Source organism: Heptranchias perlo, chromosome 29 (assembly GCF_035084215.1).
Source record: "Heptranchias perlo isolate sHepPer1 chromosome 29, sHepPer1.hap1, whole genome shotgun sequence".
Classification (NCBI taxonomy): domain Eukaryota; kingdom Metazoa; phylum Chordata; class Chondrichthyes; order Hexanchiformes; family Hexanchidae; genus Heptranchias; species Heptranchias perlo.
The window spans coordinates 33996325-34011005 of record NC_090353.1 but is presented as its reverse complement, the minus strand read 5'-3'; the positions used below and the strand labels follow the sequence as shown (position 1 = coordinate 34011005).

Below are 14681 nucleotides of genomic sequence, written 5' to 3'. Positions count from 1 at the left end.
CTGCTATGGCTGAATGACGAGTTGAGAGAATGCACAAAGACCACAGCACCGCTGGGAACCTTGTACTGTTAAACATTCTGCATTGCAATAATTTCTGTGGGTTCACTTGTCTATAAATATCCGCACTTGATCAGAACACGGAAATGTAAATTTAGGGAATCATTTAGCAGCTGGCAGATCCATCCAAATGGTACCTTACCCTGAAAGGCTGCAGTTTACAGTATATACAGCTGTGTGCACACAGAACACTGTGTCCACAGGGAAAGGCAGCAACTAATGTAGGACTCAGTTGTAAAGACTGGTAGGCCTCAGTTTGATTCCTGCTCTGTATAGAGCAGCAGTTCGAGGGGGAGGCTACACATGGTTTTAATGCCCCCAATCTAGGCAGGGAGGGCAGAAAGAGAAAAGAAAATCGACTATGGATCACTACTTGGTGGACCAGACATCGGGTAAGAAACAGTCATGGTTGTGATGCCCACCACAGTGGAATAGTCCACTGACTTTCACTGGCTAGGTTGATGTATAGAGGATGACCAACGGAACGAGGTGCCAGTGACTCTTCCCCCACGCTCCTCCCTGCCATACCCCAGGTTGGGGCAGCTCCAGGACAGAAGGCAAGCAAAAAAAGTGCAAATAAAACCTCCCTGCTCTCCCAGCAGTTGTAAATGATGTGTTCCTCTTCAAGATACTTATCCAATTTGACCTTGAAGAGATCTAAATTACTTCCGCATACAGCCTCCCTTAGCAAGCCCAAAATCCCACCACCCCCTCACTGATATCATAAGGGGATTAAAGTTTCCTCTCCCTACCAGGTCTAGATGTTCCTGAACTAGACAAATTTAGTCTCAATCCATTTTCTACTGGATTTCAGCCTACACCACAAGCGTCCCCAGATGCTGCACTGGTCAGCAGGCTCGCATCACACTACTGGAGCAGGGACTGCTCCTCTGGAGGTTAGGGATAAGGCCGCCGATGGGAGCTTTACTCCGCATCGAGCCATTGGCAGGTTTTGACCCGGGAGTGCTTGATGCCATTTTGATGAGCAACACAAAGTTGACCAGTTGGATTGATTGAGCTGGGTGTGATCTCCCACTGGACTGTGAAAACCACTACCAATCTCTCTGCACGACTCCGTGCAGTTAATCTTTTGATTATTAACAGACTTAATCTAAAACACCAGCTGTGTGTGTGTCTGTGGGTGTGTATGTTTATCTGTGTATTTAAGTACAGCAAGTGATTGAAGTTGAAAGGGTGGGGGGGGGGGGGGGGGGGGAGAAATCAGATAATGACTGTAATCAGAGACTTTTAAGTGCATGTAAATAAATGAACAATGTTCCAAGTCACTTCTGTAGCTCTACGGGCCATGCTGTAGCATTTTGAAGTTTTTACTGTGCTCGGCTAATCTGAATTATGGGGGCATTACGCTGATCAGATCATTTCCTTGAAGTGAATGTGTCGTTAAGACTTTGGCACGCCTCATTGGACTGGACCCTCGGGTGGGCGCCAAACCCCGCCGGTGCCATGGTTACAGAGACCCTGTGGCACATCCTGGGCTCACGCGGCATTTACATCACAGTGCTGCCACTGGTGCCAGCCCCGACTAAGACAACAGAGCTGGAGCAATGTGAAAACCAACGGCTACTACTGCTTGGCCACTGTCCGACGTTTGTGTCAACCAGGGCAGGAGGATCCTTCCGTAAAGGCCACGATACTTTCCCAAACTATCCCAGGGAGACGTGCAGTCACTAATGAAATGCACAATTTATGACAATCAAACAACTGCGGGTTCAATTTAAACCAATTCAGAACACTCAAGTCAGACGAGTTCCACAATAAGCTGTGTGTTGGGTGCATTCCAAACTTCAAAGTCTAGTCTTGTCAGACATAATGAGGACTCCACGAGCTTTGAATTAGATCATCTCAGGCTAATTTGCCAAACAGCCAGTAGCCCAATTTGGAATTGTCTAACCCTAAACAAAGAGAGGCTGGAATAGAAAGAGGAGACATGCTCTCCATTTCTGAAACTGTGGTGGGCATCAAACAACTTGAGGCTCATATTTTTAAATTGTGCCTTTCAATACTGCAGCATTGGCCACAAAGATCTTGCAGTAAAGCAACTTACGGATAAACCTCATGTTTGAAAATGTCACTGCATAAACCCGTTCTGAATTTCTGCTGCTGTAGATGGTCACAGAAACTGGTGCAGAGGGAGCCTCATGAGAAACTCCTGGAGAACCTGTGCTGTGTTTAGTTTAATTCTCACACTACAGCACGGTTACACTAAGGTGGGGTGAAGAAGAATGCCAGAATATTTTAAGAAATGTAATCGAAATATTAGAACCCGCTAGTCCACCTTCATTCTTTCAGCTGGTGGGTACAGACCTGTCACTGTATAACACTGGGGTACAGTACTGTAGATACAGGTACGTCACTATAACACTGGGGTATAGTACTGGTAGGTACAGGTCCGTCACTGTATAACACCGGTGCAGAACTGGAGGGTACAGATCCGTCACTGTACAACCCAAAGGGTGGGTTTTAAAAGGCTCTAGGTGATCGGAGGAAGGGAGACTCGGAGGTGAAGGGCTCTATAATTTTACAGTTCAGGGAAAGAATGAGACTGTGCAATGTGTCTTGATTTCAACACAGTGAGGATACAATCTGCAAAGTGACATAACCCAGCCAAAGCCATGCAGCTTCCCTGCACAGAGCACTGGTAAGCTGCCTGCTGCTCGTCCAATTTGGAGCATCCTACCTGTTAAGAGCACTGGCTTGCAATGGGAAGTATCCTCCCAGCCCTCAAGACAGGTCTAAATCCCACCTGGTTCCATCAACGAGCCAGGCGGACTGCTCAATCATCCACAGGGCTGTAGAGTACTGCAAACCTGCTTGGCTCAGGTATCGATTACCCAGTGCGCTGCCGAGAATTGACTGGGTCTAGTCTCCGATGACCAGGCGGGTCACCTTTGAGCCATCTCAACGCCAAAGATCTTCCCTCCCACCCCAAAAGAGGATAATCACTATAAATACTACAGCCCCCAACATGCCAGCGATAACAGTGTGATAAACACAAACCTCACAAACACAGGCACAGCACACGGAAACACTAACCTTGCCCTTGGAAGTGCTGCATTCAGCTAGAAGGGTCCTGCAATTCTTGTGTACATTCACTGCACAGTCTGCAAAGAAACACACAACTGTCAACAGAACTGATCCTACCTTAATCGTCTGGCATAATGATAGCTGTCAACAAAGGCCACGTCAAGCTGCCCTTATGAACATTTACTCCCTGAAGACTAAAACAGTGTCATTGAATGTAGACCATATTCCATCCGCCACAAAACAGCTCGAACAGAGAAGGAACTATTCCCCCTCCCTGCCCACCGCACCCCGCCGCCCCCACACCTAAAGTTACTTTGGGGGGGGGGGGGGGGGGGGAAGAAGGGGTATAGTTCTAGGATGTCAGCAACCTCACACGGCCATTCTTCATGAGAGAAGTCTGGACAGTGAGTGTCAGCAGGCTATTGGACAGTGGGGGGTGTGGGGTAGGGAGCATCACAGCTGAGCTCGCTGCTGCCCCCCACCCCCACAAACATGCAATGTCTGCCAGGGACCACTGGATAGTGATCAGCAGCAGGAACCCTCGTCTCGTTTTTCTTCTCCCCAGCCCAGGGGCATCGACGGCCAGCCTGAGATCTGGGACAAAACCTGGCACCTTCCTGACCTGTATGTCAGTTACCACCCTGCCTCTCCCCCCGTATGGCACATTTAACCACAAAGCCATCAAGCAAGCAGGTGAATTTTTTTTTTAAAAAAGGTATAAAAATTCAAACTTTATGTAAGCAATAAAATGATGACGCTCTGTTAACACACAACTGGATTCTCCAATCAAATGGCCGCAGGCAGCGACAGGCACATGCGTCTCGGTTATTCATGCAACTCCACCCTTGGCTGATCCAAATACCAGTTACGAGCAGAGAAGAGATGGGAGTGGAGCATCCTTGTAGAGGCATCAGGAAGCAAGTGAAGTGTGCAGCTGATGTTTGTAATCAAAAGCTTGGTAGATGAATCAAACGCCAAGAGATTCCAACTGCATACTAAAGATCAAAGGCAGCCCAGAATTAAAGGTTTAAGAAGCAGTGATGTCTGCCACCAGCAGTTCCAGCTAACATTGCACCACGTGAATGCTAAAGACATGATCACTGCAGCAATCATTCCCTATCCAGCTCCTTGAAACCAATGTTGAACTCTGGAAAATTGGAGACACTATATCTGAAAGGACACCCGGGTTTAATGCTGCCTCAGGTGGGAAGAATCAGTGTGGGGCACTCACCACTGAGTCGGAAGTGTGTGGTGTCGAGACCCACTGTAGTGCACAATGAAGGCTCCAGAGTGATTTTACTGGTGCCAGTCCACAAATTACCAGATTTACTGAATTCAATTTCACAACTTGCCATTGTGGGATTTGAACACTCAACCTCTGGTTTGTTAAGTCTAGTACCATAACCACTAAACTACCATAACCACTGCAGCTCCTATCAGGACAGCAACAAGCACTGGCTCCTGGAAACTTCTCTCTGACTGCTGTTGATATTATTTATATATTAAGAAATCTCACTTGTCTTTTTTTTAATTCATTCATGGGATGTGGGCGTCGCTGGCGAGGCTGGCATTTTTTGCCCATTCCTAATTGCCCTTGAGAAGGTGGTGGTGAGCCGCCTTCTTGAACCGCTGCAGTCCGTGTGGTGACGGTTCTCCCACAGTGCTGCTAGGAAGGGAGTTCCAGGATTTTGACCCAGCGACGATGAAGGAACGGCGATATATTTCCAAATCGGGATGGTGTGTGACTTGGAGGGGAACGTGCAGGTGGTGTTGTTCCCATGTGCCTGCTGCTCTTGTCCTTCTAGGTGGTAGAGGTCGCGGGTTTGGGAGGTGCTGTCGAAGAAGCCTTGGCGAGTTGCTGCAGTGCATCCTGTGGATGGTACACACTGCAGCCACTGTGCGCCGGTGGTGAAGGGAGTGAATGTTTAGGGTGGTGGATGGGGTGCCAATCAAGCGGGCTGCTTTATCTTGGATGGTGTCGAGCTTCTTGAGTGTTGTTGGAGCTGCACTCATCCAAGCAAGTGGAGAGTATTCCATCACACTCCTGACTTGTGCCTTGTAGATGGTGGAAAGGCTTTGGGGAGTCAGGAGGTGAGTCACTCGCCGCAGAATACCCAGCCTCTGACCTGCTCTTGTGGCCACAGTATTTATATGGCTGGTCCGGTTAAGTTTCTGGTCAATGGTGACCCCCAGGATGTTGATGGTGGGGGATTCGGCGATGGTAATGCTGTTGAATGTCAAGGGGAGGTGGTTAGACTCTCTCAGTTGGAGATGGTCATTGCCTGGCACTTGTCCGGCATGAATGTTACTTGCCACTTATCAGCCCAAGCCTGGATGTTGTCCAGGTCTTGCTGCATGCGGGCTCAGACTACTTCATTATTTGAGGGGTTGCAAATGCAACTGAACACTGTGCAATCATCAGCAAACATTCCCATTTCTGACCTTATGATGGCGTAAAGGTCATTGATGAAGCAGCTGAAGATAGTTGGGCCTAGGACACTGCCCTGAGGAACTCCTTCAGCAATGTCCTGGGGCTGAGATGATTGGCCTCCAACAACCACTACCATCTTCCTTTGTGCTAGATATGACTCCAGCCACTGGAGAGTTTTCCCCCTGATTCCCATTGACTTCAATTTTACTAGGGCTCCTTGGTGCCACACTCGGTCAAAGGCTGCCTTGATGTCAAGGGCAGTCACTCTCACCTCACCTCTGGAATTCAGCTCTTTTGTCCATGTTTGGACCAAGGCTGTAATGAGATCTGGAGCCGAGTGGTCCTGGTGGAACCCAAACTGAGCATCGGTGAGCAGGTTATTGGTGAGTAAGTGCCGCTTGATAGCACTGTCGACGACACCTTCCATCACTTTGCTGATGGAGAGTAGTCTGATGGGGCGGTAATTGGCCGGATTGGATTTGTCCTGCTTTTTGTGGACAGGACATACCTGGGCAATTTTCCACATTGTCGGGTAGATGCCAGTGTTGTAGCTGTACTGGAACAGCTTGGCTAGAGGCGCAGCTAGTTCTGGAACACAAGTCTTCAGCACTACAGTTGGGATGTTGTCGGGGCCCATAGCCTTTGCTGTATCCAGTGCACTCAGCCGTTTCTTGATATCACGTGGAGTGAATTGAATTGGCTGAAGACTGGCTTCTGTGATGGTGGGGATATCGGGAGGAGGCCGAGATGGATCATCCACTCGACATTTCTGGCTGACCACTTTGCCCTACCCAGCTCGCCTCTAACTGTGTAGCCTGGGGTGGGTTCCCTTTGCCCCAGCTGATGGCTTCTAACCCTGGACTTCACCATTACTATTTCTTGGTCCTGGAATTTGCCACCACATTCCAGTCAGGAAAAACCAACCAGGGAGCGTGGGCCTGAAGTAAAAGTGGAGTTTCACCTCCATAATATAGACACGGTGAAGCCCCAATGGTGTTATCATTGCAAAAATACCTTTTAAAAAAAACCTGTTTTATAGCACGTACTGGCATCTGCAGACAGCGGCTGTAAGTTTTGCAAAGCTATTGGCAGTCAGCTTGATTATGTCAGCAGCACGACCCTCAAGTCAGAGTTTATAGATTTAAGCCCCACTCAAGCATGTAATCTAGGCTGACACCTCAGAGCAGTACTGAGGGAGGGTTGCATTGTCGGAGGTGCCATCTTTTGGCTTGGACGTTAAAGCAAGGCACCAGTCTGCCTGTTCAGGTGGATGTAAAAGACCCCCAGGAGTAGGGAGCTCTCCCAGTGTCCCGGCCAATATTCCTCCCTCAAACACAAACGTGTCATTCTTTTCATTTACTGTTTGTAGGACCTTGCTGTGTCCAAATTGGCTGCTGCCACTGCCTAACAATCAACAGTAACTGCACTTCAAAAGTAATTCATTTGGTGTAAAGGGCTTAGGGTGGATGTGATATATAAAACTTACGTAATTTCTTAATCTTAGCAAAATAAAAAAGTAAAAGTGCACTTTAAGCCCTTATAAAGCCGCTCAATGTTGATCCATCATTTAAATGGTTTACTGTTGATAAATTGTGGCACAAAAGCAGCTATAATGAATCCAAGAACTGAAAGTACCAGGTGTCGCCAAGACCAAAACACAATAATGCTGAAGGAGTAAATATTTAGTTAAATCACTGGCTGCTGTCAGCTCTGTCTCTTCGTGGGAAAGGTATTCGCAGCTCACGCTACGGAAGTGTTTCGATAATTATTATTCTGCCCGAGTACTGACTCTTTGAAAATGGTGGTGACTGCAGACATGTTACCATCGAACTTCGCACAGGTGGCACTCGTGTTAAAAATAGACAGCCAGGGTCAGACTTCAGGCACTGATTTAAGATGTATTATATTGGCAGATATAATAACCTAACACTGCATTAACAAACTACAAATCATTCCTTTATTGTAGACATGAGCATTTCTAACACTTCCTTCTACAGTTGGAATGCATTTAGACTGCAAACTTCAGGGACTACTAACGGGATGAGAGAGAACGTGGATGCGAGGTTGCCCTCTTCATACGTCAGTTTGGCTCAGTAGGTAGCATTCGTGACACTGAGTCAGAAGGTTGTGGGTTCAAGCCCCACTCCAGGACTTGAGCTCATAACACAAGCTAACATTTCAGTGCAGTACTGAGAGCAGTGCTACACGGATCAAAGGTGCATGGATGAGACATTGAACCAAGGCTCACGCGCGTGCAGTTGCATGGAAAGGTGCTATTTGCAGCTTCTCCCAATGTCCCGGCCAACATTTCTCAACCAACACCACCAGAAACAGATTAGCTGGCCATTCACCTCATTGGAGCTCTGTGTAGGCAAAGTCCACAAACATCAAAGGCAATTCATCACGTGAAGTGCTCCGGTGATGAGAAGTGAAGTGACAACATTCGCATATAAATGCTTGTATTATTTCATTTTAAAAGGAGTGGAAGATTTAAATAAAAAGCTTTTGAGAAGGGGAAAAAAAGGGAAAGATTTGCCAAATCTCCAAGTTCCAGGAATCCTGACAGATGGGATTCGAATGTTGGAAATTAGCACAAAAATGTACTCAAACCCAGAACACCTAATGGAAAAGGCTTCTGATATATACAAAGTTGCACATGATTATTCCTCCACACACACCAATGCTGAAACAGAGTAGTTACATGTGGCTGATTGTCCCCTACAGTCATAAACTTGCATTAGAGAGAAACTATTTCCACTAGTTGGGGATTCTAGGAGTAGGGGGCACAGTCTAAAAATTAGAGCTGGACCTTTCAGGAGTGAGATTAGAAAATATTTCTACACACAAAGGGTGGTAGAAGTTTGGAACTCTCTTCTGCAAACGGCAATTGATACTAGCTCAATTGCTAAATTTAAATCTGAGATAGATAGCTTTTTGGCAACCAAAGGAATTAAAGGATATGGGCCAAAGGCAGGTATATGGAGTTAGATCACAGATCAGCCATGAACTTATCAAATGGCGGAGCAGGCACGAGGGGCTGAATGGCCTACTCCTGTTCCTATGTTCCTATTTCTGAAACTGAAAGTGTAGGATATTCTGAAAAGCATTTCTGCTTCCACACAAGATGTGGGTGTCACTGGCAAGGCTGGCATTTATTGCCCAAACTTAGTACAATTGAGTGGCTTGCTAGGCCACTTTAGAGGGCAGTTAGGAGTCAACCAAGAGATGTATAGTCCATACTGGCAGGTTTCTTTCCCTAAAGGGCATTAGTGAACCAGTTGGATTTTTATGACAATCTGACAGCTTTATGATCATTTTTACAGATAGTTTTTTATTTCCAGATTTTTATAAAAACTATACTCAAATTCTGCCACTCACATTCTCTGGATTATTAGTTTAGGTCTTTGGATTACAAGTCCAGTATCATAACCACTACACTACCATACCCCTTGGATGCAGAGATATTAATTTTTTTCTTTTACAGAATGTTTTTCCGCCCCCCCCCCCCCCCCCATCAGTAAGATTTGACTTGTACTCATGCGCCCCTCCTGCTGAGTAATTTAACTTAGCCACAAGCAATGCCAGGTTGCACTCCAAGTGGCAGAGGTGGTGCCTCAGGGGGGTTTACCTGTCCTCTTGCTTCAAGATGGAAGGTAGTACAAAAAGATCCAATAAGGGGCAAAACCAAAATATTTTCTGCCCACCTCAACCCCTGGTGAATAAACCTGTCCCTAAACCTCTGCAAATGGCTTTTGCTTTTAGCGGCTGAGCAGGAAGTAAACCATGGAGATAGAGCTATCCCAGCATCCATAGCAGTAGCACCAGCCCTCAATTAAAACTACAGGGCCTATCAACAGATGCGGTTTTAACCAGGTTTATGTTGTTGATGTCAGCAGAGCCTCAGGTACACGGCTCACGATTGAAAGTTTCGCTCCTGGGATCCATGCAAAGTTAACAGGTCTGGTCTTCACCCATTTAGAAACCGGGTCAACGCTACATCGACGTGCTATGTATAAAGACTACCACTGTAGGCCGGCTACCAGGATCTAATCCACACCCCTATATCATGGCCACACTGACTCCTTCCTTCATCATGCTCGATTGGCTGGTTAGATGTTGCATCATGTTAAAATATGGTAGACAGGAGAAAGAGCGGAAATTTAAGACTTTTTCTAATATAGCAAACCGCACTAAAATGAAGTAACAAAAAGTACAGATGGAGTATTAATTCCCCAAGGGAGTGGGGTCGAAGGCCGTAGATTCTGTCTGTTCGCGCTCCAAACAGAACAGACTGCTCAATTCAGGCCACGAGACCCAAAGGGAAACCACTGCATTGCCAGATGTAACACTATCAGCTGTGCAGTAAAATGTTACGCTTCTAAGAATCTGAATCCTGGATGTGTCCAGGCTTTCTTTATGCCGTCAGCTAAAGACTTAATGGGAAGAGATTCAATTCCAATTCCAATTCTGGCCTCTTGCACATCCCCAATTTTCATTACGCCACGATTGGCAGCTGTGCTTTCAGCTGCCTATGTCCTTAGCTCTGGAATTCCCTCCCTCTCCTCCTTTAAGATGCTCCTTAAAACCTACCACTTTGACCAAGCTTCCCGACCTCTCTAACCTCCTCCAGCCCTACAACCAGAGATCTCTGCACTCCTCCAATTCTGGCCTCTTGCACATTCCCGATTTTCTTTGCTCCACCACTGGTGGCCATACCTTCGGATGCCTTGGTCCCAAGCTCTGGAATTCCCTCCCTGCCTACCACTCTCTCTCCCCTCCTTTAAGATGCTCCTTAAAACCTACCTCTTTGACCAAGCTTTTGGTCACCTGTCCTGGTATCTCCTTACGTGGCTCAGTGTCAGATTTTGTTTGATAATCACTCTTGTGAAACGCCTTGGGACATTTTACTACATTAAATGCGCTATATAGGTGCAAGTAGTTGTTGTTGAGGTGAATCACAATGATGATAGTGGGCAGCCCCACAGTGTCATCAATCAAATGGGGGAAGATACCATGGCCTTAGAGCAACAGCAATCTTGAGCAGGAAAAGATTCATTTTATTTCAGCATTCCCAAAACCCAGCTATAAGGGACCACCACTTGTTACCAATTTTCTCCCCTACTCTCCTGAAGACTCTTACCTGGGTATATTTCCACAAGTGCTGGCAGCCCTCCAATGTGTCACCCAAATGGCCATTTTTCACGTGTGAACTTAGAAAGCAAGTGTCGACACATTACTCGAGCACAGAAGGCATCACAGGAGAGTGAGGCTCTATTCAGACCCAAGGTGCACACACACGGGGATCAATGGTACAAGCAACATAGTAACAGGAGGAGGCCATTCAGCCCCCTCGAGCCTGTCCCGTCATTCAATTATATCATGGCTGATCTGTACCTCAACTCCATTTCAGGAGCGAGAACCCTGCCTGAATTTTTCCTTCTCTTGCACAATTCCCAGCTGAGATCTGCCAACTGATCACAGGCAGGGGATTAAAATGTTCGATAATTCAGCCTCACGCAGCATTCTAACCCTCATTCCCCTTCTCCCCAAATAGGTTTGATGATGATCAAGGAAACTTGCACCAACCATCGCCACAGTTTGGGGTGCGCTGCCATAGACCGTACAAAGAATACAATAAAATAACTTTTTTATACTACCACTGGGGATCGCTTAAAGCAAACTACAAGCAAGTGACCGAGACGCCCTCGCTTAAAAGTGCTTCATCAAGCCAAGCCCTCAACATAATGGTTACCGGATGGATCAATGACATATTCCAAACACTGTTTGCTTTGCCTCCCGAGTATCAGGGAGCTTGTCCCTGTGTAAATGAACATTACTCAATAGATTCCGTTGTGCAGTACAGACAAATAAAAATGTCATTAAAAATATTTAACTCTGTACCTAGCAACAAGGGAGTCTTGAGACGGTGGCGATATAAATATCCGACAGCATTTGTCACTAGGATTCCACTAAATTGTACGAGTGCATTTGTGCAATTTTCACACTGTGTCCACTTGAACAGTGAACACACCCAGCAGTACAGTTATAGATTCTGTCCTTCCAAACTTGTAAGAGTCTGGAGAGAGTATTTTGAGCAAAGTCTAACACTAAGTCTGTCGGTGGGAGCAATTTGACGAATCAAGTGCTTTGCATATTAAAACATAAGTTTCTGTGTGAGGGACCCTCCTTGTAAATATTGACACATTCTCAAGGATCCCCTGCAAAAACCCATGCACTCTTGAAGTCCCCCTACAAATACGGACACATTCCTGGGGACACCCTGCAAATGCCAACACGCTCGGAAGGTCCAAGGGCCGACACGCTCTCAGCGATCCTCCGACAAAACGAACAAATTCTCAGGGACCCCCTCGCCCACCTCGAGGATATTAACACACTCTCAGGGGCCCCCTCCCCCTGAGGATACTAACACAATCTCAGGTACCTCATGCAGATAATGAAACAGTCCCAGGGGCCCTCTGCAAAGAGTGACAAGCTCCCTAATTTCCAAAAGACAGTGTCAACTACCCAAAAAAAGGCTTTCACTGCAGAAACAATGTGTTAGAAAATCAACAAAAACAGAAATCTGATGACTCCCTGGGGTCCCCGGTCTCCAGTTAGAAAACCCACTGCTTAAGTGTGATCTTTTCCCTCTACCTGTAGGTGCTTAATACAGTTAATAATAATACTACTGAAGAATGGTCAGGGCAAGTGCTGAACTGAAAATTGGGGCTGATGATAAAATCAGTCAGCCTCTCCTGAGTTACTTCTCCAAAGCTGGCTCCCCAATCACCTCTGGATCAATCACCTCTGGATCAAACTACGTTTGGGTGTTATAGCCCAATGGTGGTTTTGCTGTGTTTTTCCACTGTCAGCGGACAGCCCAACACAGTCTGGCTCCACACCTCTGGCTCCACACCTCTGGCAGAGGAGTCGTCGAACTTTCCTGGGTCTTGGGAGCTGCTGTTTGAGGCAGCCCAAAACGCAGGCCACAATGGTTGGCACAGCACACAAAACTACCAGGGCAGGCGGAGTGCACAATAATTGCTGGTCTTCACTTGAGTAAGGACGGTGTAGGGGCAGCAGGTTGTAAACTGCACGATGCAGAGTCGCCCCGGCTACCCAAGTAATCAGTATTCCATAGGAGTACTTGCAGACACCTAGGGCAGGGTCACTGGGGACAACAAATGTGTCTCGCTCTCTCGCTCTGCGTTGCTCATATGCTCTATTCCCTTCCATAGCACAGGTAGTTTCCAAAACTACAGTCGACACTGTCCCGATAAACACAGTTTACAGCAACATCTTTAACATTGCACCTTCACAAGCAGGAAATGAGGTACCTGACTCCTTTGAGGCACTGCAAGTGAACAGCTTGTTCTGCACAGACAAAGCATCAAAGTGAATTATTTTTTTAAAACAAGAAACAAACACCATCTGCAAAACTCTCTCAAAGGGACTGTTGGGGCACTTGCAATATTAGCTGCTGTTTCATACCAGACTGGTGCTGTTCCCAGTGCCAAAAGTTCTTACTCAAATCAAACATCAATTAACAAGATGATTACTGACTGCTTGTCATTAACATAGCTTCCCATTATTTACTACTCCCTCAGAGAGTCACTGCGCGGAATGTGATCCTACAGGAGGCTGCCCTATAGGTAATGCCATCGCCCCATGTGATTAAAGCACTGGGTTTCGGTGCCATCTCATTATATTACTGAATGGAAGTAGGCTTGGTGCTGTGGAAGAGCAGAGGGATTTTGGGGGGGGGGGGGGGGGGGGGAAAGAGACGGGTTACAGGACATTAAAAGTAGCACCTCAGGTTGATAAGACTAAAGAAAAGCTAATGGAATCCTAGGTTTTATCACGAGATATAAAATGTAAAAGCCAATAGGTAATGATGAGCTCATATAAAACCTTAATAATAAACCTTAAATAAAACCAGTTAGCTAGTGTACTGTGTGCAGTATTAAGCTCCACACTGCAGCAACGATACTGAGGGTTTAGAGAGGTCACAGCACAGATTCGCTGATATGGAATGAGCAAATACAAAGAAAAACCTGAAAAATTAGGGCTTTTTTTTGTTAAAACAGCACAGATTATGGGGAGATACGATAGAAGTGTTCAAAATGATGAAAGGATGGGACAGGATAGGTAGAAGTAGACTGTTTCCAGTAGTTTGGGGGGGGGGGGGGGGTCAAGAGTAAGAGACCATAGATACTAGATTAAATGCAAGAGATTTAGATCAGAGGGCAGGAGAAAATTCTTCACACAGAATTGAGGCTGTGAAATTCACTTCCAAGGCAGAAATTATGTCAACATTCAAGATTAGATTGGATAGGTGGATAAAGGAAAATGGGTTGAAGACATCTGGGAACAGGGTGGCTGAACTTGATGAGAACTATTTACTCGCGTGGAGGGTAAACGCAGACACTGACTGGTTGGGCCGGACGGCCCGTTTCCATGTTGTAACTTCTATGTATTTCTGGGTTTTCCATTCTTTAGTTGTAACCAATGATAAGGTTGAAGGTTCGATTCCCCACGTATGCTGATCTCAGCCGAAGTCAGGGGCTCAGCGGTGCGGAGATACACAACCGGCTTCAGTGTCAGGGAGGCGCAAAATAAACCAAGATATTGGCTCCTTATCGATATCCTGTAGTAAAGAGAGCTTTGTGTGCCCATCAGACGAGGACAGGATGGGGTTGTTGGCACCCAGGTGCTGGACTGTACCTCGGCAATATTCAAGTGTAGGAGGGAAGAGAGTCGGGAAAAGAAATAGAAAAAAAGGAAATGGTACATTTTTTTTTGAACTCACCTCCTTCCCAAAACATGTGAGTATAGTCTTTCAAGGATGGGAGATAAACAAATAGAGGCATACAAACGTGAAGCAAGATCTAACCAGGAGAAACACAGACTTCAGTCAAAAGAACGATACGTACAACTGACCTCCTGCCAGCTCTGAGCCCAGACTAAACCTTAACAGGAGTGAATATTTATTCCTGAGCGAGCTTCTTTATTGTAGAGAATACCAAGGTGACCCCAATAACATTCCATATTTTCCTTAATAAATGCACGTTCCATTCTGCCCTGAGGTAACCAATGAGATGTAAAGAGCACCTTGACCAAACCTAGACAAATTAAGCAGAGTGATCAG

The 14681-nt window shown here is 46.3% G+C and overlaps 1 protein-coding gene across 4 annotated transcripts in view; it reads right to left on the bottom strand.

The window, feature by feature from the left end:
• The window catches only part of arhgef18b (rho/rac guanine nucleotide exchange factor (GEF) 18b), a 97373-nt gene that overhangs the window by 33320 nt on the left and 49372 nt on the right, over nt 1-14681 (bottom strand). For all 4 annotated transcript variants that reach the window (XM_067968462.1, XM_067968463.1, XM_067968465.1 and 1 more), the window contains one exon: nt 3112-3179. In XM_067968462.1, coding sequence (XP_067824563.1) covers nt 3112-3179 — 68 coding nt within the window. The remainder of the gene's footprint in view (nt 1-3111; nt 3180-14681) is intronic.